General features: G+C 47.3%; 2 protein-coding genes across 4 annotated transcripts in view; one reads left to right on the forward strand and one right to left on the reverse strand.

Moving 5' to 3' along the window:
• Nucleotides 1-20,971, forward strand: arhgap39 (Rho GTPase activating protein 39). 3 transcript variants are annotated; one of them, XR_013655490.1, is made up of 12 exons: nt 6-144; nt 5,131-5,532; nt 11,520-12,792; nt 13,120-13,284; nt 13,380-13,565; nt 14,585-14,798; nt 16,317-16,390; nt 16,878-17,077; nt 17,905-17,996; nt 18,402-18,571; nt 18,644-19,706; nt 19,805-20,971. XR_013655490.1 is itself a non-coding variant. In XM_023954042.2 (11 exons), the coding sequence occupies exons 1-11, from the start codon at nt 134-136 to the stop codon at nt 18,836-18,838; spliced, it is 2,982 nt and encodes a 993-aa protein (XP_023809810.1). In that variant the 5' UTR covers nt 1-133; the 3' UTR covers nt 18,839-20,971. The 3 variants fall into 3 exon arrangements, 2 of the variants coding, with proteins under 2 accessions (XP_023809810.1, XP_078801808.1); XM_023954042.2 differs by having other exon boundaries at nt 1-144; nt 18,644-20,971; XM_078945682.1 differs by lacking the exon at nt 6-144 and adding an exon at nt 2,710-2,831 and having other exon boundaries at nt 18,644-20,971.
• Nucleotides 20,178-24,708, reverse strand: part of lrrc41 (leucine rich repeat containing 41) — an 11,702-nt gene continuing 7,171 nt past the window's right edge. Inside the window, exons 9-10 of the mRNA XM_011473796.4 lie at nt 21,365-21,437; nt 20,178-21,289 (exon numbers count right to left, since the gene is read on the reverse strand). Coding sequence (XP_011472098.1) covers nt 21,070-21,289; nt 21,365-21,437 — 293 coding nt within the window. The 3' untranslated portion in view covers nt 20,178-21,069. The remainder of the gene's footprint in view (nt 21,290-21,364; nt 21,438-24,708) is intronic.

Consider the following 24,708-nt stretch of genomic DNA (forward strand, 5'->3'; position numbering starts at 1 on the left):
GAGCACCGGATGCAGTGCGCTCGCGGCCGCGAATTTGTCGCGTGTCTGGCAGAGACTGCGGGTGCAGCGGTTCGGTCCACATGCTGGACGGTTCCAGACAGATCCGGAGCGGACTATAGAAGCCGCGCGGAACATGGCTGAGAGGTAAGTCCAACCGGAACCGGCCGAGTCCACCAGCGGAGAGGCGCGTGCCCTGCACAAGCCCCATCGCTGCGCTCGCGCTTCAGCTAGCTCCTCTGTCCACTAATTGTCGCGCGGCGAAAAAATTTTGCCCTCAGGATGCGAGCCATCGTTGTCCTCGGGGCTGCTGCACGTGAAGGTTTTTCGGTTCTCTGCGGCCGCGCGTGCGAGGTGGTGATGATGATGATGATGATGATGATGATGATGATGATGATGGTGGTAGTGATGATGATGCTGCTGCTGCCTCTGCTGATGCACCTGTCGACTCGGTCTGCGGGGATGACGGCCTCTGCTCTCACGTCACGCCGTCAGCAGATCGACGCCCTCGTCTTGGTTCGGTCCAGTAGCACCTCCAGCAAAACCGCAGAACCGCTCGAGCTGACATTGCACACGAAGCTAGCCGCGCGTGCCCGTTAAGAGGAACAGAAGCCTGATACATCCACACAACGAGACGCGGTTCGGCGCAGAAATGTGCGGGTCCTGATGATGATGATGATGATGATGATGATGATGATCGGGATCTTGGGCTGCATCACTCGGATGCTGAGTTCAGGGACGATCTCTGGATCAGAAAAATACATCTATTCCGGAAGATTCCGGATCGTTGGTCCAACTGTCCTTAAGTTCTGCCGGTTCTGTCCGCTCCTGACCTGTCTGTGTGCCGAACAGTCGTGATGTGTTCATGTGTAGCAGGGAAGTTTGGTTGTGCTAAAATGGTTTAAAAACTAGGTAATTGATCAATCTTAGCAGGACACCCTGCAGGTAAGACCTGTGCAGGTGAGTCCTGAGCTGGTGAGGTGGACTCTTGTCATTTGGGACCGAACCAAAGTTGAAGCTGGGGGGTTTTACCTGAAGAAGGTGTGCCCCTGTCATACTCCCCCAGAAACTGTCAGATAGATGTGGTTGAAGAGGTGCTGCAGGAAAGCAATGAGGATAAAGCAGGAGGTGTGTTCTGGATTCCATCTTTCTGCAGTTCCAGCAGGAAGTGTCATGTGGATCTGAGGGACGTTTCTGAAGCAAATGCTGAACGTCCTGAAGATGTCAGACTCCGGACACATGCATAACGGGCTGGAAGTGCTTTTAATGTGCGGGGAGCTCATGTTTCGTCCTCTTCATCTTCTGCAATATTTATTGTGATGAGGATTTTAATGAGTTCGCTCTTCATCCTCTTCATCGCTCAAGTTTGCTGCTCAGCTTCTCTGAGACTCATAGGAAACAAGGAACAGAGGTTCTTGTTTTGCTTTCCGTCCCCATGAAGATCCAGCATGTTTGATCTTTGAAGAGGCTCAAAGCTGGTTCCTCAGCGTGTGTGTGTGTGTGTGTGTGTGTGGGGGGGGGTCTGGGTCACGTGACCAGATGGAAATCAGGGCTGCGTCTTTATTCAAATGTGTGGCTCACACGATTGCAGAAACTAAAGTATGGAGTGCACCCTGATCTTTGGATCATCTTGGAACATGGTTCTGCTCTGAGCTCCCTCTGCAGCGGATGGGAGGACAGTACTCTGACTACAGGGAAGCTCACTCTTCAGGTTCGGAACCTGAAGAGTAGCAGTTGTAATGCTCCTTCTTTATCCATGCGACAGCGGATCCTCCTCGTCCTGCATCCTCACCCAGGTTTGTGCTAATGCGGTGACCTAACCTGGGCAGAATACACCTGTGACAGGGGGGTTTCCATGGCAACAAGCCTGAAGGAGAACACAAAGACGAGTTGGCAGAGCGGAGACGCAAAATGGGTCTGATCAGGATGAAATAGAAAATCTAACAAAATGAATGAAAGCAGTCCATGATCCTCGCCCACCCCCGAGCAAACAGAGGAGAGGCCTGCAATGATGAAGAGGAGGAGTCGCGGCTCAAACCATCAGCTTCATCGAAAAGGAAAGTTTGAGGTCAAACACTGAAGAAAAAATTATCTTCCACGTTCATCAGAAATCTGGGTTCAAGATTTTGGATTATGTGAAGGATTTTTAGAGAAGATCCGGAGAAGTCGGATCATCAGGACTTACAGCAGAGCAAACATGGAGTAACAAATGCATGTTGGGTAGTTTGTGTTCCTGATTTGCTTCATCTGTGAGGTCTTCATCAAAAAACAAAATTTTTGAAACAAAATACCTGTTTTTATGGCCAACATCAGTTTTTCCACCTCCACCAGCATTTTCACACGTGCAGGAAATAGTAACCATGGTAACCATAGAAACACGTAGGGGTTTCATCCTAAGAGGGACTGATGCTGAACTGTGCATCCGTTAAGAGAACAAATCCAGAGGATCCGAGTTATCAGAAGAGTTCTGCCGCCCCCCACCCCCTACCCTCACTTGTAACCAGGCTGAGTGCACGTGATCGCTATTGAGCCGCCTGCAGCCGACAGCAGTCGATCAGAAACATTCGATTTGATGTTGAAAAAGTCACGGATCTGCGGGGATGGAGATGACCTGATCTGCTCACAGCAGACCTCCAGGCCTCCTGGGGGTCGGAGTTTGAAACTCCATGCCCCGCCCAGCACCACAAACTTCCCCCAGCAGCTTCTTTCTCAGCTGAGAAAGTCCTGAGCTTCAGACTAATATCTGGGTCGATTCAAGAGCAGCAGGCTGTTGTCTAACCCCCCCCCCACCACCACCACCATGGAGGAAGAGTTCATCCAAACCCAGAGTTCAGGTTAGTGAGCAGGAAGAGGCTAAGTTAACGAGTTTAACGACTTCCTGTTCATCTCTTTCACCTCACACACATATTCATTCATTTAGAAAGACACGCACACAGACACTGACAGTGCACTGACACACACAAAAGACGAGCACACACGTGCACACACGCACAGATGACGCAGTGTTATCTTGAATACAGCGGATAGGAGGGAAGGAGGACAAGGGCAGAGGAGATAAAACTCTGTGAGAGAGGAGAAGTCTCTTCCATCACAAAACTGTTGTGCACACCTTTAAGAAATGCTTACACCTTTCGTCTGAGAATCAGAGTGTGCACGTATCCCGTGCACGAGTGTGATGCTCCATCAGGGCCATGATTCGCGTCAACTCTCTGGTTCTGGAGCTAACGGCCCTGAAAAAAGTATTTGGAGCTGAAGTGCAGCAGCTGTCTGTGCAGCACTGAGCGGAGTGGGGGCAGTGATCCACAGGAAAACTCCCACGCCTCTGTCTGGGTGTAGGAGTTTTGAGGAGGCAAAGATCCGGATCGCTCCTGCTTACCTGGATGCAAATTTGCAGGTTAGGTGAGGTTTCTCCTCCTGTAGGCGGTGACCTTGAAGTGACTGTGATTTGGGGGGAGGGGTGGTGGACTGGTTTTGGTTGGGGGGGACTCAAACTGGGTCATCTGGAACAGAAACACATGAACCAATTATGGCCAATTAATCCTGCTATCCTCCCTTGGCTTGGCCCTCCTGTTCTGCTTCTTGTGACGAGCATTCACCCTGACAGCCGCGGCGCCACGTCTTTCTCTGCCCACACACATGGCGGTGCCGCTACCAGGCTTCGGGTCAGCACCCCGCTCACTCATAGAGCTGAAGGAGTTGTGGGACCTGAAGGCAGTGTGCTGAGCTGACCTCATGATCTAACAAACATACAAACTCGCAGAGGTCCACAGCCATCAACTGAAGTGATGGGACTGTTTTATGGTTGGTGCTGGCTCTGCCGCTCTTCATCTGTCAGGACTTCAGAGGAAGAGAAGAACTTAATCTGTCTGACATCACCTCCATCCTCTGTGAGAAATATTTGTCAGAATTCCCATGGATTCTGACAGATGGAACATTAACACGTTCCTCCTTTTTAAAGGTCATTTTTCTTTATTCCAAGTTTTTCTAGTAATAAACTGATCAATCAGATGCCTCAATAATGGTAGGTGGTCTAGCGCTTGAAACGTTTCCATCGACAGATGTTGGCTATGTCCGAATTCCCACCTTAACCCTTAACTACAAAAAACTAGATAGTGTGGGACTATGTAGTGCCCTGAATTTTAAAAGCAATTCGGACTCCATGCTCACTACTTTTTTTTTTCAAATGGTGGAGATGACTTCATCAATTTCACAAAGTTAAAATCTAGCTGATATGAGCGTTTTGCGATGATTATTTAGGAGTCCTCTGTCTACTAAAGATAAAAACGTTAATGATTTGTAAAAAAAACCCATCTAAATAAATTTGTTTGGCATAATTGTTCCGACGCAATGCATTGTGGTCTATATTCGCCAATTTAGTGAGCATTGATGCACACTGGTTTTTTGCAGAGACTTCTGGGAAATTTCTAGGGCACTCAATTTTTGAATTGTAGATTCGGACGGCACTAAACAATGGCGAACACACTATATAGTGGACTATGTAGCGAGTAGTAAAGGAATTCGGATACAACCGTTGTGTGGCATACTCTGAAGTGGTAGGGGTGTGGCCATCCAACAAGCTCACTCCTGATTGGAGAGAGTTGTTGTCATAAAAAAAATGATGACTCAAACCAATTCAGACCAATCGCTGCTTACTGAAATCGTCTGACGGCATCGGTAAGCAAAAATAATTGGCAACTGAATGGACTTCATTTGGTTAGAGCTGGAGGATATTTTCTATGGATGACGTCACCCTCACTCAGTCCAGGTCTCTTATACAGTCAGTGAATGACATTTACAAAGATTACACCACAAAATGTTGCCATACTTTGAATTGTTGACAGCGATTTAAGTTTTTAATTTGAATTTCTACCATTATTCTGCACCTTTTCAGCTGTTCTTCTCCTGTTTGGTAAATAAACTAATTTAGCTTTAAATTGAGCATCGTTTGCAGTATTTTATCATCAATAAACCATTTTCCGCTGTTTTAGAAATTATTCTGTAAAAGTCAAAAGATTGTATTTCAATTTTATTTCAGTTTTGTTCGTGCATCATTTCTCTTATTTTGAAGCATCCTTTGTGGTGTTTCTACATCTCTTCTCACCCCCACCTCTCTGATGCTATTTGTTTCTGCAGGCTGGAGTGGGTGGAGATCATCGAGCCGCGCACACGGGAGCGCATGTACGCCAACCTGCTGACGGGGGAGTGCGTGTGGGACCCCCCTCAGGGAGTGTGCATCAAGCGGACCGGTGAAAACCAGTGGTGGGAACTGTTTGACCCCAACACCTCCCGCTTCTACTACTACAACGCCTCGAGCCAGCGGACGGTGTGGCACCGCCCCCAGGGCTGCGACATCATCCCGCTGGCTAAGCTGCAGACTCTAAAGCAGCACACGGATGGTGGCAACCCCCGCCCCCCAGGAGGGGGCAAGGCGTCTGCGGACAACAGCCCAGGACGGAACAGCCGGGAGGGAAGCACCTCCTCTTCTGTAGACCAAGATGCCTCTGAGAAGCAGGCCAGCAGGGAGGAGGCAGACAGGTGAGTTTACCTGCTAAACACCTGAGATAAAGCTCCAGTCACATCAGCTGTTGCACTCCTGGGTTTTTCTCCTGCAACCTCCCCTTAAAGACTCACTCCGAGGTTTTCAACATGTTCTTGTGGCATTTTTTTCATGATGGAGGACATATATTTAAAGAAAGTTATGCTTAAAATAGCATTTTCTGATTCACAAATCCTTGTGCATCAGGAGCAGATGAAAAAATGCTGTTTGAAAAAGCTTGTAGGTATTACGTGCAAATTACAATTGGTAGACCACAAATTTCCTGCTCTGCTCTACTCTGATGCATCCACTGTCAGATAAAAAGATCTGTGTACGTCTTTGTTTTCCTCATCTGAGCTGAGATCTGGATCAGAACTGTACGGCTGGATAACTCCAATACTGCTCCGCTAATCTTAGGTAGGGGTTGCGAGGGGCTGTAAGCTAGTGGGAGAGCGTGTAAACAGATAGATCACGGGAAGTAGGGGCGGGCTTACTCCACGGCAACAGTACCGCCCACAAACTCAGGTGAATTTTTAATGAGCTACTGCTGCTTTGTTCTAGAAATCAACAATTTTTTATTTTTATTTTGGTATCAAAACAGCATAATCATAATCAAACGACCTTTGGGAACGCTTTTACACCGGATAAAAAGATGATCTGAGTGGGAATTTAAGCGAACAACGGAGGTTGAAGCAAATAGTCTTTTTCTTCTGGCTCCTTATGCTGAAAACTGTCTTCTTCCTGATGTCCTAAAAGTGTTCCCAGACTGATGAAATGTTTCCCAGTTTTTGCTGCAACAGTGCTCAGTTTGGAGAAGCAGTTATGGAACCATCAGAGCGGTGAGGGGGCAGAGCTGCAGACACCAGAGGACACATTAGAGTTCATCTTACTGAATGAGGAAGTGGAGGAGCATCAGGGAGAGCCGAGAAGTTCCAACAGCGAGGATCAAGAACGGATAGAAAAATACTCTTTATTTTCTCATATCTTAACCATAACTGTAACCACTAAACTATGATCTGACCCTCACAAACTGCCTTATGCAGAGTAAACCAGAATGCTGTTCTCACATACAAACATTCACGACGTTGTCAGTAAGAAATATTCTAGCATCCATTTGAAAAACAGGAGGACTAATTGATTTAATACTAACTCCACAGCCAGCTCCTCTCTTGTTCTCCGTCCCTCTTGACCCCCCTCCTGTCTGCACAGCATAAAAGAGGTGCTGAAGGTTTCTTATTGGTGGACTATGGCCTACACCCCTCCCCTTAAAACATCTATTCAACAGGACTGAGAACCAGAACAAACATCGTCTTTCAATGAGCTCAGAGGAGAAGTGATGAACCCACATCCAGATAGGAGAGTCCAGCCAAGTTCTGAGGGGTCCTTGGGTTTGTGGCCCCACTCTCACTCAGAACGGGTGGAGAGGGTGGGGATGTGTATATATTTTTATAGCACCTGTGAGGGGGTTCGCTCTCACCTGCAGTTAGCAGGACGTCTCAGTCCTGCTGGACACTTGACAGAAACACATGATAAGACCAGGTGCCATTGTGACTCTAAGGGGCGGAGTCACAGAACTTACAATAAGCTGCGCAGATCGACTGGTTAGTTTTTTGCTCCGATGTCACCTCAGTCATCATAAAATTATCGCGAGAAAGGGGCGGTTGCAAGGCTCTTACCTAGGCGAGAGCAGCTTGAAATGTAATACTGCGCTGACTGAGCTGCCTGGATGAGGATAAAACAATGCATTGTGGGAAACGGTGTCCTTTTGTCCAGTTCCTGTAGTTCAAGTGATGCTGAACAGAAACGGCTGGAGCTATATGAAGGAAATGTGTGTAACTCTTTCTGCAAACAGTGAATCACTGATGAAAGAATGAAAATGGTTCCTTTCCATATAAATGGTTGTGGTAATTGAAATCAACATCAGGCAGATTACTTTATTATTAGAAATTATTTTAATTAAAACATTTCATTGTTTTTTTTCTACTGATAATCATTTTGCTTTTTAATGCTAAACATCAGACAGACATTTGTGCAACTAAAGGAACTTATAAGTACAGCATCACAAATCCTCTGTGGTTCTGTGTTTTACTGTTGCCTTTAGAAGTTACCTGTTTATTTCTCAGAGACAGTTAACATTAAAAGCAATGAGCCAGAATCTCCTGCAACCTCCCCTTAAAGACTCACTCCGAGGTTTTCAACATGTTCTTGTGGCATTTTTTTCATGATGGAGGACATATATTTAAAGAAAGTTATGCTTAAAATAGCATTTTCTGATTCACAAATCCTTGTGCATCAGGAGCAGATGAAAAAATGCTGTTTGAAAAAGCTTGTAGGTATTACGTGCAAATTACAATTGGTAGACCACAAATTTCCTGCTCTGCTCTACTCTGATGCATCCACTGTCAGATAAAAAGATCTGTGTACGTCTTTGTTTTCCTCATCTGAGCTGGGATCTGGATCAGAACTGTACGGCTGGATAACTCCAATACTGCTCCGCTAATCTTAGGTAGGGGTTGCGAGGGGCTGTAAGCTAGTGGGAGAGCGTGTATTTGAATTGATCCAAGCTTATTGGATTAGTGATAGATCCATAAAAGTAGGCATCAATCTTTTATACCTTTCCTTTTCCTGTGACCTAAAGTTGCTCTTGTGAGGTTTGGCGAGATAACTATGGCGTTTCATCTCTGCCATAGAGTGGAAGAGCGTAAAGACAACTGAGCGGGCGTATTCAGGAACCGAGTGAGGAACCTTACAACCGCGCAGGCGCAATTCTAACCGAGCAACCCCGCATTTTTTTTTTTTGAACAGTATTTTATTATATTTTTACATAACAAAACAATGAACAAGTCAGCACAGGGTAAACTCAGTCAGTTACACAAGTTGTAGTAATGAGAAAGATAGGGAGTACACATGGACATTACTTAATACTATATGTTTTATCTGATCAAAACTGCTTCACCTCTCCTCACCAGTTTCTTCAGAAGACAAAGGAGGAGCATCCCTTTTGTAGTAGACCAATAAGGTCATCAGGAAGATAGTTAAGAAGTGGTTGCCAGATCCGATAAAAATCATCATCATTCCCCCTTAAGATGCTCCATTGGAAAAATCTGAAACATTTCTTTGTACCATTGGGTAACTGTGGGAGGCTTCTCCCTGATCCACTGCAAAAGAACACATCGTCTCGCCAGGAGCAGGAGTTTTTTCAACAATATCAACTCTGCAGCAGTTACAGGAAGTTTCTTTGAAGATATATTCAAAAGGAAAAGGGCTGGATCTAGTTTTATTGTTTTGAGTAGTATTGAGGTGAGTTCTTTTGCAACGTTTCTCCAGAATTTGGATATTAATGGACATAGCCAAAAACAATGATAGTAGGTTCCTGTCTGTTTTTTACATTTGATGCATATTTTGGGGACCGGGGGGTTGATTTTATGTTAAAAGTAAGGGGTGCATTGTAATCTGTGTAATATTCTGTACTGGTTTTCTCTCAGCCTGTTGCACAACGATAATTTATTTACAGATTCAAAGGCCTTGTACCACCTTCCGTCATCTAAGTCAATCCCAAGATCGTTTTCCCACAGCCCTTTAGATCTAGAGTCTTCAAAGTTATCGCATAAAATAACTTTTCTATAAAAGAGGGAGATGAACTTCTTGTTAATAGCTGAGGAAGTAAGGTTCAACAAGAAGCTTTCTATTGGATTTTTGATAGGTTGATTTAGTGGGAGAGAGCATAACGATTCCGCAAAATGCCTGGCTTGAAGAAAACCAAAAAATTGGTAGCGTGGGATCCCGTATTTGATTTGAATTTGTGAGAACGAGGCGATGTTTCCTCCATCAAATAAATCACCCACAAATTTTAACCCTTTTGAGTGCCAATCATTGAAGATGCTTACCCCCCAGCCAGGGGGGAATGCTTTTTTATGTTTCAAAGGCCGTAATGCCAGTGAGGAGCCTTGTTGGCTGGCCTGCTTGGTGATGTCTCGCCAGATTTTGAGTGTGTTTTTAAGGATGAGATTGTTTGCAACCTCTCCTGGGAGCTCATTTAGATTTATTGAAAGCAAACTTAATAGAGAGTGGGGGGCACAGCTCCAAGCATCCACATGAGGTTCTTCCGGGTTGAGGAAATGTTTGAGCCAGCCATACACTATTCTGGCATGACAGGCCCAGTTGTAGTATAAGAAGTTGGGGAGTACTTGGCCTCCCTTGTTTACCGGCAACTGTAGAGTCCTCATTTTTAATCGTGGTCTTTTACCATGCCATACAAACCGGGATATAGATCTTTGGATATTTAATATAGCCAATCTGTTAATCCTAAGTGGTAGCATTTGCATCGGGTATAGGAGTCTGGGAAGAGCGTTCATTTTAATTAAGCTGATCCTACCCATGCATGACAAAGGAAGATTGAACCATCTATTTAAGTCATTTTTGACTGATTTTACAGTAGTTGTAAAATTTAGTTTATACAGATCCTTAATTGAAGTCGATACTCTAATCCCCAGGTAAATAAAACCGGAGAGTGACCATTTGAATGGGAAGTCAACTAGTGTGGTGTGGTCTCCAAAGTTGCCTAGAGGCAGCGCTTCCGACTTCTCAAAATTTATTTTATAGCCAGATATCTCACCAAATTGATTAATAATTGAGATTAGGTTAGGTATGTAATCCTCCGGGTTCGTAATAAACAAAAGGACGTCATCAGCATAGAGTGAGATTTTATGCTCAGTGTTTCTAAGGTGACACCAGACAGATTTTTGTGATGTCTGATGGTTTCTGCCAGTGGCTCCAATGCAAGGGCGAATAGTAACGGAGATAGGGGACATCCCTGGCGAGTACCTCTAGATAGGGGAATGATATCAGATGTTGACCCGTTAACGCGAATGCTGGCAGTTGGAGATCTATATAAAAGATGAATCCAATGTATAAAATCTGGACCCAGTCCAAACTTGTCTAGCGTATCAAATAGATACTCCACTCAACACGGTCGAATGCTTTTTCAGCGTCTAACGATAGTATCAGGGCTCTAGTTCTGGAATATTGGGAAAAGTGGATAATATTAAGTAACCTGCGAACATTAGAGTGAGAATATCTATTCTTAATAAAGCCAGTCTGATGCGGATTTATTAGAGTAGGCAGTACTAACTCCAGCCTTCTGGCGAGTAGTTTTGCAAGTATTTTAATGTCAGTACCAAGTAAACTGATTGGTCTGTAAGAAGCACAATTATCTGCAGGTTTGTCTTTTTTCATAATTAAAGAGATGTGGGCCAGATTCAAGATAGGTGGAAGACATCCCCTCATACCCGATTCGGCAAACATCTTCGTTAGAGGTCCTACAACCAATTTAGCCATTTTTTTATAATATTCAGGACCGAATCCATCGGGGCCTGGAGCTTTTCCATTGGGCAGGGAATTGATGGTCTCCATGACCTCATTCTCTGTAATTGGTCTACCCAGATTACGACACTTTTCCTCTGACAGAGAGGGAGGGACAACTCCATTCAGGAAATGCTTCCTTTTAGTTGATGTCACATGAACGTCACAGTGAGCTGTGGAGGGAGCATGTTTTTTCTACAAGAGAAGCTTTTTTGTGCTGTAAGTTTTTTCTCATGTGAAAGTCACTGCATTTGTTACCGTTTTAATCCACGTTACAGCCGCCGTTTCTATTCAAGCCTCTACAAGAAAGAACCGCCTCGCTGCCTCGCCGGATTTGACATGCGAATTTCGGCTAATCAGTTAAAACAGAAAGGTTACCACCCCCAAGTGACAAAAACGCCCCCTTAACACTGCAGGCACACCCAGCCTGAGCACGCAAAGGGGAAGTGAGCGTGCAGGATCACCGCTCAGTTAGGATAGAACCAGTTCATCGATGGATCACAGGAGACACAGATGGTTGGGATACAACCTGAACTGAGCCTCTCAGCTTAAACATGTCTTCAGTTTGTTAAAAAGCATTCTTCTCATCATGCATGAGGTCATTTGTCTGGTTTTGGTCTCTTAGGACATCTCCCTTTAGGTGGAACACTGGGACGAAGGAGCGCATGCTGATCAAAGTGACGGACAGAGAGCCCAGCTTCCTGGCTCATCAGGGAAATGGTTACTCTCCTTGTGAATCCCCAACCCCAGGGGTCCCATTCGGAGGGGGCACCGCCTCACGGACACGTCGTTCCTCAGGAGGGGTCCAGTCCTCAGACCCTGAGGGCTCGCCTGTTCTTTATGCCGACCGCCGTCAGTCGCCATTTTTGAAGCGAGCGGAGATGGCCTGCACCTCCTCTCACCGACATCCCTCAACTGACTCCCAGCCGCCTTCGCCCCGCTACGCCTTTGAGCCTCCACTGTACGAAGAGCCCCCCTCTGAGTACCAGCCCCCTCCCATCTATGAAGAGCCTCCCACGGACATGCACCTTCCCGACTCTGGCTCCTTTTACTGCTCTGGAAAGTCACCCGCACGCAAGTCCTCTGCCCCCCTATACCATTCCCCTAAACAGAACCAGTCCCCTTACGGGCAGCTGGTTCTGACCCGGCAGAAGTGTCCAGAGAAGACTCAGAGTCTGGAGTACAGTCCTGTAGGGAAGGAGTATGTGAAGCAGCTGGTATACGTGGAGCAGTCGTCCTCCAGCCCCCGCTTCAAGACCACAGACCGCTTGATGCGATATGGCACTACAGGGGGCTTTGGCGCCTCTTACGGGGGGTCCTATACACTGCAGCACAGCCAGTCTCTGATCCGAGACCCTCGTCTTCTTTTAGACTACACTGGGGAGGGAGGAGAAGGGGGCCAGAGGTTGCTGTACGAGGACTCTCTCTCCTGGACGTCAAACCAGACGCACTCTCTGTCATCAGCCGGCACCTTCTCCCCCAGCAGCAACCGCAAACGCAAAAGTCGCAAGCCGTCCCTTCCCCAAGAGCTGGGCCGCTGCGGGGAGGGGGAGCTCGCGGGCACGGCCTCAGAGGCCATGCTCACTCAGGCCAGGCTCGCCTGGGAGGCCCAGCAAGTGATGAAGCAGAGGTGCAGCTGGGACTCCGGTCACGGAGACAGCGGGAACCAAGGTGGGGGCTCCAAGGACGGCTATGAGAGCGACGGGGCGGTGCCACTGCCATTACCCGGCCCCGTGGTCAGGGCTTTCAGTGAGGATGAGGCACTGGCGCAGAGCGACGTCCATCACTGGAAACGCAGCACCTTTGACCGGCTGGGCTTTCCTCAGGCCCTGCTGGAGAAGAGCCTGTCTGTCCAGACCAGCCTGGCTTCACCTGAGCCATATCTCCATCCCTCACAGGTACCTGCACTCTCACTCATGCTGCTGCCTCACTTGTCATAGAACTGTTCACGTCAGTCCTGGTCCAGGTATATATATGACTGTGATGAGCTGTTGTTCTAAATCACTGACTTGCACCAGAACCCACACGAATCTGTAAACAGACATGAAACAGAACAGTTCTGTTTGGCAATGACTCGGTCTGTAGTAGAACCAGTATTAAGAGTCACTGACCCAAGAGTCCTGCTGAGTCTGGAGTTAAATCAGACCTGGTTTCTACTGTAGTTCTAGTGTAATGTTCATTTGCTCCACTGCAGCAACTGTCTCCTGTCTTTGTCCCCCCGCCAGTCTGAGGACCTTGGGGCCTGTGCTCAGTTTGAAGCCAGTCGCAACGCCAGGAACATGATGCCGAGCGCCAGCTGTGGCATTTTCCCAGAGTTCAGCCTGAGGAAGCCCTCCTCCGAGACGGACATCGAGAACTGGGCGTCTAAACACTTCAACAAACACACGCAGGTACGTTTCTGGATCAGAGGGATGGGTCAAAATATTGTCTACCTAACTCCTGCCCTGCACTGGTGTAACACCCCCCACCCCGCTTGCTGTCACAGGGTCTGTTCAGAAGGAAGGTTTCCATCGCCAACATGCTGGCGTGGAGCAGTGAACCTATCAAGAAGCCCATGATCGTGACGTCGGATCGCACCGTGAAGAAAGAGGCGGTGGAGATCTTCAAGCTCGTCCAGACTTTCATGGGGGACCGCCGCTCCAAGGCTGACCCCCTTGCTGTGGCGCTGGAGGTGTGTGATGGGGCCACAGTCATGGAGAAACACCCCCCTGCCCCCAGAACACTCAAACAAGCACAGCCCCCACAGAGGAGTACGGTGGTGGGAGCATCATGCTGCAGCTCTGTGCTGCTGCTTCTGCTTCATAAACTCTGTTTCAGTCCATCTATTCATATTTCAGAAACTACACAGTGACCAAGTCTGTCTTTGGCTCACCTCTGGGTCTTCAAGCATTACACTGAGCCGAAACACATCTGGAGCGGTTCAGGATGATGGTCCTGGACCGCTCCAGATCTCCACTGCTAGTGTTCATGCTGTTAAACCCCAATGTGGAAGATCTAACATGATTCATCACATAGGACATCAAAGGAACCAAGTTGCTTTGAAGATTCTGGGGATCCAAAACCTTTAGGAAACTTTGGTTTTGAAGTGTATTATAATGTTAATTCCTCACATAAAACAACCCCAGAGGGGTATTTTGATCCATTAACGCATCTTTGAGCATTCCTCTCCAACCATGTGCTCTAAGCGTCCCGACCCATGAAAATGAGCAGGTTCTCACACCGGGACGATGATAAGTAAGAAACAGCCGCTTCCAGGAAGAGTCTGCACTGCCAGCTCCGCCCCCAGAATAACACACCCACTTTCTCTGTGGAGCTAGAGGTGATCGGCAATAACGCTTCCTTTTCTATGCACAACATTCACATCCATCTTTGCAAAAAATGTGGATGTTTGTTTTCATGAGCAAACGCAGAGGGTGATGTCATTAAATGGGCGACACCAACAAGGAGTGAAAGCCGGTGCTTCAGAGATTGATTCACTTTAAAAATCGTTCTTCAGTGTGTAATATATAATATATAGTTTTCTCTGAAAGGCTTAAGAAAATCATGATATGGGCCCTTTAATGTTCTAAGGGGAGATGGTTCTGACCTTCATTGTCAGAGTTGGATCTGTAGAGCCTTCAGCCGTCCCTGCTCCTGATAATCGCGGTTCTCTTAGAGCTGCTGCTCCTTCATCAAGTCCATGTTTTCCAGGTGGTTGTCCGGGGGTGGAGCAACCAGGGTCTGCGTGATGAGCTCTACATCCAACTGTGCCGTCAGACCACGGAGAACTTCAGGTACGACAGCCTCGAGCGCGGCTGGGAGCTGATGGCCATCTGCTTGGCCTTCTTTCCACCAACACCCCGCTTCCACGCCTACCTGGAGGGCTACATCTGCAGACACATGGACCCCCTGAACGACACAAAAGGTGAGGCAGGAGCACATGGATAAAAAACCCCAACCTCAGTGGGAATCCCCCAAGTCCCCCTCTATTAACCCTTCAGGTGAAGTTTTTAGTTTGTAAATAAAAACCTCCAGAGGTGTTTTACCTCCATTGAGGTTTAACGGAAACATTTTTTTAATGAATATGTTTTACATATAACCTAACAACATGGTGGTGCAGTGGTTAGCGCTCTTGCGTCAAGAAGGCCCCTGGTTCAAGTCCCGGATGGGGGACCTGAACCAGAACACCAATGGGGGACCTTTCTGTGTGGAGTTTGCATGTTCTCCCCGTGCATCCGTGGGTTTTCTCCAGGGACTCTGGCTTCCTCCCACTGTCCAAAAACATGCTTCATAGGTCAATTGGTTAATCTAAATTGTCCCTAGGAGTGAATGTGAGTGTATCGGTGGGTGGGTGATTGTGGACACTCTACCCTGCGACAGACTGGTGACCTGTGGCCAAGGCTCCGGCAGCCCCGTGACCCCGAAAGAGAACAAATGGAAGAGGATGAATGAATTTTTTTTTCATTGTCCAAATGAGAAACTGTCATGAAGACCCAGATCCCCACAATTAGGTTTTAAGTTTTTTTGTCAGCTCATTAACATAAAAACACAATAATCTCTGCGTCCCTGCTTGACACTCAGTGTAAAGGCGGTTTAGAAAAAAAGCACTTCTCATGCACTGTGCAGCTCAAAGCGCCTTACATTTAAAAAACAAAACATACACAAATCATACAATAGAAACCCAACCCACCCTTTGATGGCAGAACAAAGCCTCATCATAGGTTTTGGTCCTCAATTTAAGGACAACTAGTAGTCCAGTACCAGTGGACATCAAGGTCTGCGAAGGCTTATACTTTAAAAGAAGATGGCCCAAGACCATTGAAGCATTTTTAAACCATTAAAAGACCTTTTAAATCAATCCTGAAATGAGTGACAGCTAATGGGACTTTAATTTTAACTCTCATGAAACCTGGTGAGGATTAGCTGATTTAGTCAGAGCAGTCCCTGAAGGCACCATCCACCATCCACTCCCAAAAATCATCAGGTTTTTCATTTCATCCATGCTCATAAGTGACATGAGGGGCGAGGGCCCCCCGCCACCACCTCCCAGAGGACTGGGGGTGGGAACAGTTATGAGGAAGCATTTACTTGACCCTTGTGCTATCTTAGATGACCCCACCCTTACATTGACCTGTTCTCCCTACCATGACAAAGGTGGATAAAGGTGGAAAGATTTCATGTAATCCATGGACACCAGTGAAGATCACAAATCATTGAAGGAAAAAGGTTCAGAGCACTGTCTAGTGGGTCTAGATGACCCAACTCCCAATGTCAAAGTGCCTAGGATAGCACAAGGGTTACAAGCTTCACTGATTCTAGTATCTATTTGACGACTTCAACCAGGTACTCTAACTGTCCAACTGGTGATTCTGATCTAATGGGCCTGACGGTCCTTCAGGTTGTCAGTGTGGTTCTGATGACCTGATCTACTTTGTTGTTTTAGGAGTGGCCATTAGCAGCTATGCCAAACACTGCTACAGGAAGCTGATGAAGGCGGCTCTGACTGGAGCCAAGAAGGTAAGCAGAACTGGTGTCAGAAAACCATTAAACCGATTATTCTTCCCTTCCAAGATTATCTGAATCCATGGATCTGTTTTTCAAAGTGGATTCAGAGTTTCTTTTATTTCTGAGTGGAAAATGTAATCCTTTCCCAAGGAAAGTTTCTTTTATAAGATAATGAGCTTAAGCTACATTTTTATGGAAGCTCAAAAATAAAATAATAAACACAGTTGTGAGCAAGTTTCTTCCAGCACATCAATCCCACTGCACCCATGAACTGGGTGCAGTGGGGGGAAAACCTCTGTGTGTAACATCTGTGGGGGTCTGCTCCATCATGCGATGGAAGGTCAAAGTGGGTCACAGATCTGAGTCACTCAGGATGGGTTTGGGTCAGAGAACTTCAGTAGGGCGGTTAGGGCTCTGCTACAGGAGAACACCTTTGAAGTTCTGACTCGTTTAAGGTTGAGGTGATTCTGCTCGGCTCATGGCTTGTGTCTCTGCTCAGGGTCTGCAGAAACCCAGTCTGGAGGAGATCAGGCATGCCAGGAACGCCATTTTCCACCCCTCCATGTTTGGCTCTTCTCTGGAAGAGGTGATGGCGTTGCAGAAAGATCGGTACCCAGACCACCAGCTGCCATGGGTGCAAACCCGGCTCTCTGAGGAGGTTCTAGGTCTCAATGGGGATCAAACAGAGGGCATCTTCAGGTGGGTGAAAGAGATTTGGAGCCGCTGGAGCAGGGGTCACCAACCCTGTGCCCGCGGGCGCCAGTGCGCCCGCGAGCACCCCTTGTGGCGCCCGCAGGGAATGCACCCAAAAAAAAAAATCTTTTTTTTTTTTTCTATTGAAGCAAATATTCAACAACCACGGCATGTCTGTCAATGACAACAATATCAATTCTGAGATAAAGGTAGACAAAGAAAACCCAAATATGTAAACAAATATAACTTAAAAAATAATCACTAAAAGTAAGGGTCTATTACAAAAGTTTAAATAGATCAAATAAATTACACAATTTCTGGACATTCTTATGATTCATGTAATGTAAAGATTTTGAGAATAGGTTGAGGTGGTTGAGTAATCCATTAATGTGAGGATTAATATTCCTGTCTGTTTTTATTTACATTTATGTTTAAAAAGTTAAAATTAAGTTAAAGTTCTAAAGGTTTAAAAGTTTAGCTTTAGTGTGTTCAATAAATATTTATCTTGTTCGGCTGCAACCTAAAGTCTGTTTTGAAATTAGGCTCCCTCTGCAACTGAGTTTGACCCCCCCCTGTAATACGAGTCTAGAAAATTCATGCATGTTTTTGTGTGTAAAATGAGCAAATAAAAATAGGGCACACAAAAGGAAGTCCTCAAATTGTGTTGTTTTTTGGGGGGGGGGGGGGGGGGGGGGGGGGGGGCTAGGAGGTTTTTAGTGGCGCCCTTCATACCACTTGGTGCCCATGAAATAGCCCTCGGTCTCAAAAAGGTTGGTGAACCCTGCGCTGGAGGGTGCCCAGAGTGTCTCTAACTTTTGTCCTTTGATCTACAGGGTTCCAGGAGACATAGATGAGGTCAATGCCCTTAAGCTGCAGGTGGACCAGTGGAAGATCCCCACTGGGCTGGAGGACCCCCACATTCCAGGTAAACAAATGAGGTGTGGTAAGGAGCTGCAGGCATCCCCTTCATATACAAGGCACGAGTCAGAGGGTTAGCAGGACTAGCTGCTTTTCTCTTTCCTGCTTCTTTTCGTCCTGGTTAGAACTCTTCCCCTAAAAAAGGCAGTTTGGCAGTTTTTCTTCCTGAGAGACTCAATTATGAAATAAAAGAAGGCTCTCATCGTCCGAGTCCATGGGACTGTCATAAAAGGAGGGGCCATTCATATTCTCTTGCTCATCTGGAGCTGGGTTGGAGGAGCAGTTGTCAAAGCAGAGACGCCCCAAGCCCCTCTGTTTTTACAGTTTCTTACTTTTTATTGTTTTCGGTTGCTGGTGTGCCGTGGGGTTTCTGTCAGGTGTAATGCCCTGTCTGTCCTCTGCATGTCCTCAGCATCTTTGCTCAAGCTGTGGTACCGTGAACTGGAGGAGCCGCTGATCCCACACGAGTTCTACAATGAGTGTATCCGCCACTACGACAACCCAGAGGCGGCCGTCAACGTGGTGCTGGGTTTGCCTCACATCAACAAGCTGGTGCTCTGCTACCTCATCCGCTTCCTGCAGGTAACTCGCCTGTCCTGCGACCCTTTGCTAATGGATGCCGCCTTCTACTCACCTGCGTTCTTCTTTGTCCAGGTGTTTGCACAGCCTGCCAATGTGGCCATCACCAAGATGGACGTGAATAACCTGGCCATGGTCATGGCCCCCAACTGCTTGCGCTGCCAGTCCGACGACCCCCGGGTCATCTTTGAGAACACCCGCAAGGAGATGTCCTTCATCCGGGTGCTGATCCAGCGGCTGGACACCAGTTTCATGGACGGGATCCTATAGCCCGGATCCAACTGACCCCCTGCTGGAGGGATCGAAAACTGCCTCCACCTGTTTCCTGCCAGTTTAACTTAACTGTGTTTGTCTTGTGTGGGTGTGGTCACCGTTAGTGTGGGCGTGGTCATCAGCCGTGTGCCTTTAGGAACTGACGCAGCGCACGCGCTCAGTTGATCAGCAGACCTCCTTTATCTCCACGATACGTTTTTTAAGACATTCTGCCATGTGCACTCCCGCCGTGCACGGCGCCTCATGTACAGCATCACGATTGAATGAACACAGCGCATGTTTAGTCTGAGTCACGTGTGCACCCTGTGGCCCCTAGGAGCCCCGTTGGGCTCCCACGAAGGAGTATTCATTGATGTGCACATCTGGGGGGGGGGGGGGGGGGGGGGGGGGGGGGGGGGGGGGCAGATGAAGATGTGTGTGTTGTTGTTCGAGTAAACATGTACAGACACGGGGGTGGGGGGTGAAAACTGCCTTGGTCTCCCTAAGACCTGTTTTAGTCCAAACCCACCGACTCCTCTGCTGCTGTTCCTCTTCACGAGTCAGCATGTCAGCTCTGAGCTGCTCTCTCTGAGTGAATCCAGCATGACCTTTGACCTGGAGGTGAAGATGGAGGCGGGGCTTAAGTGGTCAGCGATGTCACAGACACATTATGCATTTGAGGACCTGTGTGGAAGTTATGTGCCCAAACCTCCCTTGCATCTTCCACGGTGTCTGTGCCACTATCAGCTGAAGCCTAAACATCACGGTTGGACTCATTCCAACGCGCCTGATGAAACTCACCACTTCAAGATCAGGCCTGCCTTGATTCTGCTCGTCTTCGGTTCCTGCTCAGATGAAGAGTTCGTCTGATTCAGGCTCAGTTCATGTGAGGTTCTTAAGCTTTGTCCTTTCACCGCCTGTTCTGCCGCAGTTGAAAACCAACCACTCATGACTTTGTGTTTCAAATCTTCCCTGCCTTTTCAGATCAATGAAACATGACTGCCTCTCACCTGATGATAGCTGGGATAGGCTCTGCCCCTACAGGTGATCGAGGAAACTGCAGAAAATTATTCCAAGGTGCTTTTTCTTAGGAAGCTGTTCACCACCCAGAACCAACCTTGCCGTTGACCCATCTCGAATCAGGACTGGAACCGTCCTGCTGCAGCGTCACTCTGGACCCAGAAAAAACATGATGCTACCTCTGCCATGCTTCAGAGTAAATGACCTTCATGGGGAACCAGAACTTCACCTGTTTCCGGAATATCTTTAGATCTGTAAAGTAATGGCTCTGTTAGAAACCTAATTATTAGTGAGTGTTCTCTTTGTGCACAACTCCCACCTGAATATTCTACACAAATGCCACAAGAAAATGTTTTTATTGGCATTTTTTAAGACATTAAAAAATCTCAAACGTCCAACACAGTTGGGAAAATAGAGGTCCAGGAAGAACACTTTTATGAGTGACCAGGCGTGGAAATTTTCATTTCCTCTCAGGTGTGCTGAGCTCCTTACAGAACTCTGTTTAATGTTAATCATTACTGTCGTTTTTGAATATTTCACAATAACAGAGGCAGATGGTCTGAATCAGATTGAGGTAAAAGGCTTCCAGTAGGGGAAAGAGTTCATGTTCGACAGTAAGAACTGTAACGGTCTAATGAACCCGTTTCTTCTCATCTTCAGACTTGTACTTTCACACTGCAGCCAGTGGGGGGAGCAGCACGTGCGTGTGAACTCGCTCCATGTTCAGTTTCTGCTGGACAGCCTTCACTGAAGGGGGTCACACTTGTTCACATCCCTTTCATGTTCTCGTGTCTTCATGCAGCTGCAGAAGGAGGAGTCTCAGCGGCCGGACCGTTGTGAGTCTGAGCGCGCTCATGTCTGCGCACGCTCTGGTGTGTGCGCTAACGTCTGTGTTCACGTGTGTCACGTGAAGGTTATGGAGCAGACCGTGAAGCTGGCAGCTCCTTCACAGCTTCAAGCTAAACTAACAAAACTGTAAATGAATGCAAGTCCTGCCTGTGATGGAAGCACGTTTTCAGCTTTAGGTCAGTTTCAGCTCGTTTCTGGTTGTTTTTGCACAGGACTGTGCTGAGAGAAACGGAGAACATCCTCAGGTGAGGGGAGTCTGCTTTAATAAAAGATTCAAACATCTGACTGGTGTTGGCTCTTTGATTTTTGATCGGCTGATCTTCTGTGATCAGCTGAAGATTCTAACTGTGAATCCACAAACTTTATAAGTCTCCCTTTGATTACATGTTGCCCACATGGTCCGCCATCATAAGCCAGGAGCTCCAGGCTATATCCTGCAGGAGTGTGAGTGGGCGGAGCTTCAGTATAGCTGCCTTCCAGGTGTCTGGGTCACGGTCTGCTGGGTTTTTCCTGAGATCCAGGATGAGTCCAGGCAGAGAATGACAGGCCTTCAGTCGGTCTGCAAACTGCAGCAGCTCAGCAGGCTGAATAAAGTTAAAGCTAAAGACAGAAGCAATGTTTCAGGAAGCATATTAATTCCAGAAGCTGGGATAATGGAGGGAAAAGTTCACTCACCTGATGTCAAGTAGCTTCAGAGAGCTCAGCGTGGGTCCAGAGAACAGTTCTGCCAGGACGCGCACCGATCCAGCTGTGAACAGAAAGTGATGTGAGCACTTCCTGCGCTGAAATCTAAGTTTGCTAGAAGCTGAAACTTTGAGTTAAGATAAGAGGCTAAAACAGATCTGAGAAGCCAAAAAACAAACTCAACTGCTGAGACACAAAAGAGAAAACTGAAAATAATCCTACAGGCCAAATTGAGTGAAAAGCCTAGAACTTATATGAGATCCTGAAACCAAACCGATGATCTGAAATCAAACCCTGTGACTGAAACCAAACTGAAAGAGCTAAAACCTGTTTTGCTTTTAAGTAGTTCCCTTTAGATGTCACCATCTAAATTCTATCTAACCCTCTCCTCTGAATCTCCCTCCCTTAAACCAACCATCCTCAAGTCCTCCTCTACATCCATGAACCTCCTCTTTGGTCTTCCTCTAGACCAGTGTTTTTCAACCTTTTTTGAGCCACGGCACACTTTAACCTTGCCAAAAATCCCGCGGCACACCGTGCACCCCCCCCCCCAAAAAAAGCAGAAACTCATAGTCTGTTTTGATCTACAGCCCCCCCCCCACACACACACACAATCTGACGTGCATTTTTGTGATAATTGTGGCAGAAAAAGCAGGAAGTTGCAGATGTTTTTTCTAAAAGATGTAATAAAAGTTAAGTTACATACAAACTGTATGTTCGTTGTGGTTTCAATCCGTGTAACAAGGACGACTCATTGTACGCTAAGGCGCTGTCCCTTTAAGCCAATGCATCATGGGAGATGTAGTGTGAATACGGCGAGAAAACGGCAGAAACACTTGCGTCTCTGAGTTTCATGGTTTTGTTCACTTGTTCCACGGTCTGATACCGGATTCTGTGGAAAGCTACACCGCTAAAGACGAGCTTTAGCTGGTGTTTTTGTTGGAAATGAGTGAGTTATGAGCTAAATTGGAACAAGGAAGTTTAGACTTTAAACACTTCTGATTGGTCAGGCTGATGACATGTGATTAAGCCTTCAAGAATGATTGGTGGAGTCGTGGAGACAGTAAAAGCTGCGGGACTTTTCAGAAAACAGTTATAGCTGCAGGTAAATCACGGTGCCGTCATTCTTATCAAAATGTCTTTAATAGAATCAAATAAACACAAAGAAATAAGTATTTTATGATCTTTCATATTCCTAACTACTCAGTGTTTTATCAGGACCTGTTTGGATGAACAAAGAGCTGATTTCCTGGAGATGGTTAATGTTTTTAGATCAGTTAATGAGGGCAATTTTCCACGGCACACTTGACCATCTCAAGATTCAAGATTCAAGATTCAAGAGGTTTTTATTGCCATATTCTGTGTAGCTACACAGAGTAGGAATTTGTTTCGGTGCAAATGTGCAACATAAAACAGAAGAACAGTAAGCAACAAAATTTTTACACAATGGACATAACAAAAAATATAAATAGAGTCAGTAGTGCAAGGAGTGTCAAAACAGTGCAACTGAGAATGTTCAAGGTGCAGGTAGTGGGCTGGTGACTGGTTGGACATTGACGTGAAATTTAGGGGGGGGGGTTACAGGGCGTTTAAGAGTCTGACTGCAGAGGGAAAGAAACTGTTCTTGTGTCTGGAGGTTCTGGTCCTGATGGACCTTAGCCTCCTGCCTGAAGGGAGTAGTTTCAGTAGGGAATGTCCAGGGTGGGAAGGGTCGGCAGCTATCCGGCCTGCACGTCCCCGGGTTCTGGAGACATATAGTTCCTGGACAGATGGGAGGCTGCAGCCGATCACCTTCTCTGCTGAGCGCACAATACGCTGTAGCCTGTTAATGTCTCTGGTTGTGGCACTAGTGTACCACACGGTGATGGAGGAGGTGAGGATGGACTCAATGATGGCCGTGTAGAACTGCACCATCATCTGGGCCGGCAGCCGGGCTTTCTTCAATTGCCGCAGGAAATACATCCTCTGCTGGGCCTTTTTGAGGAGAGAGCAAATGGACGGCTCCCACTTGAGGTCCTGCGTGATGGTGGTGCCGAGGAAACAGACAGAGTCCACAATGGTGATGGGAGAGTCTGTCAGGATGAGAGGGGGTGAGGGGGCTGTGACTCTCCTGAAGTCCACCATCATCTCCACTGTCTTCTGAGTGTTCAGCTCCAGGTTGTTGATGCTGCACCACGACACCAGCCGGTCCACCTCCCTCCTATAGGCAGACTCATCATCATTAGAGATGAGTCCGATGAGGGTGGTGTCATCTGCAAACTTGATCAGTTTGACAGAGTCATGGCTGGAGGTGCAGCAGTTAGTGTACAGGGAGAAGAGTAGAGGGGAAAGTACACAGCCCTGTGGAGTTCCTGTGCTGATAGATTGGGTGGTGGAGACATTCTTCCCCAGCCGCACACACTGCCTCCGGTCCATGAGGAAGTCAGTAATCCACCTACAGGTTGAGTCAGGCACGTTGAGCTGGAGGAGCTTTTCCTGGAGCAGAGAGGGGAGGATGGTATTGAACGCAGAGCTGAAGTCCACAAACAGGATCCTAGCATAGGTTCCCGGGGAGTCCAGATGCTGCAGGATGAAGTGGAGGGCCAGGTTGATAGCGTCGTCTACAGACCTGTTGGCTCTGTAGGCGAACTGCAGAGGGTCCAGGAGGGGGGAGGTGAAGGATTTGAGGTGGGGGAGGACCAGACGCTCGAATGACTTCATGACTACAGACGTAAGTGCCACAGGCCTGTAGTCATTGAGGCCAGTTATGCGGGGCTTCTTGGGGACAGGGATGATGGTGGACAGTTTGAAGCAGGCTGGGACGTGGCAGGCCTCCAGGGAGGTGTTGAAAATGTCTGTGAAGACCGCTGCCAGTTCGCCTGCGCAGTGTTTCAGGGTGGCAGGCGAGATGCCGTCCGGACACGGAGCCTTCCGTGGGTTTTGCTTCCGGAAAAGCTTAAGCACCTCCTCTTCTGTCACTGAGAGGACAGTGGTGGGGGAGAGGTGGTCTGGGGGGGTCATACTGTCCTCAGTGATAGTGGTGGGGGAGGAAAGTGGCACCAGAGTTGTTGAGGAAACCTGTTCAGTGAGGGGGGAGGAGGAGGGTTGTGGGACCTCAAACCTGGCATAAAAGGTGTTAAGCCTCTCAGCCAGTTGTAGGTCGTCAGCAGCATGTTGGGCTCTGGGCTTGTAGTTCGTGATTTGCCTAAGCCCTCTCCAAACAGAGGTGACGTCGTTGACAGAGAATTGGTCTTCCAGGCGTTTATTGTACCGAGCTCTCGCCTGTTCCACCTCCTTTGAGAACTGGTACTTAGCAGCCTTATAGCTCTCTTTATCTTTTGCTATGTAGGCTGCTT

Source organism: Oryzias latipes, chromosome 4 (genome assembly GCF_053564925.1).
Source record: "Oryzias latipes strain Hd-rR chromosome 4, Olatipes_Hd-rR_3.1".
NCBI classification, from domain to species: domain Eukaryota; kingdom Metazoa; phylum Chordata; class Actinopteri; order Beloniformes; family Adrianichthyidae; genus Oryzias; species Oryzias latipes.

Excerpts from the sequence above, each read along its gene's own strand:
- arhgap39 (XM_023954042.2), top strand. Across the intron at positions 12,793-13,119 it reads CATATCTCCATCCCTCACAG|TCTGAGGACCTTGGGGCCTG; the intron begins GTACCTGCACTC and ends TCCCCCCGCCAG. Across the intron at positions 16,391-16,877 it reads CTCTGACTGGAGCCAAGAAG|GGTCTGCAGAAACCCAGTCT; the intron begins GTAAGCAGAACT and ends GTCTCTGCTCAG.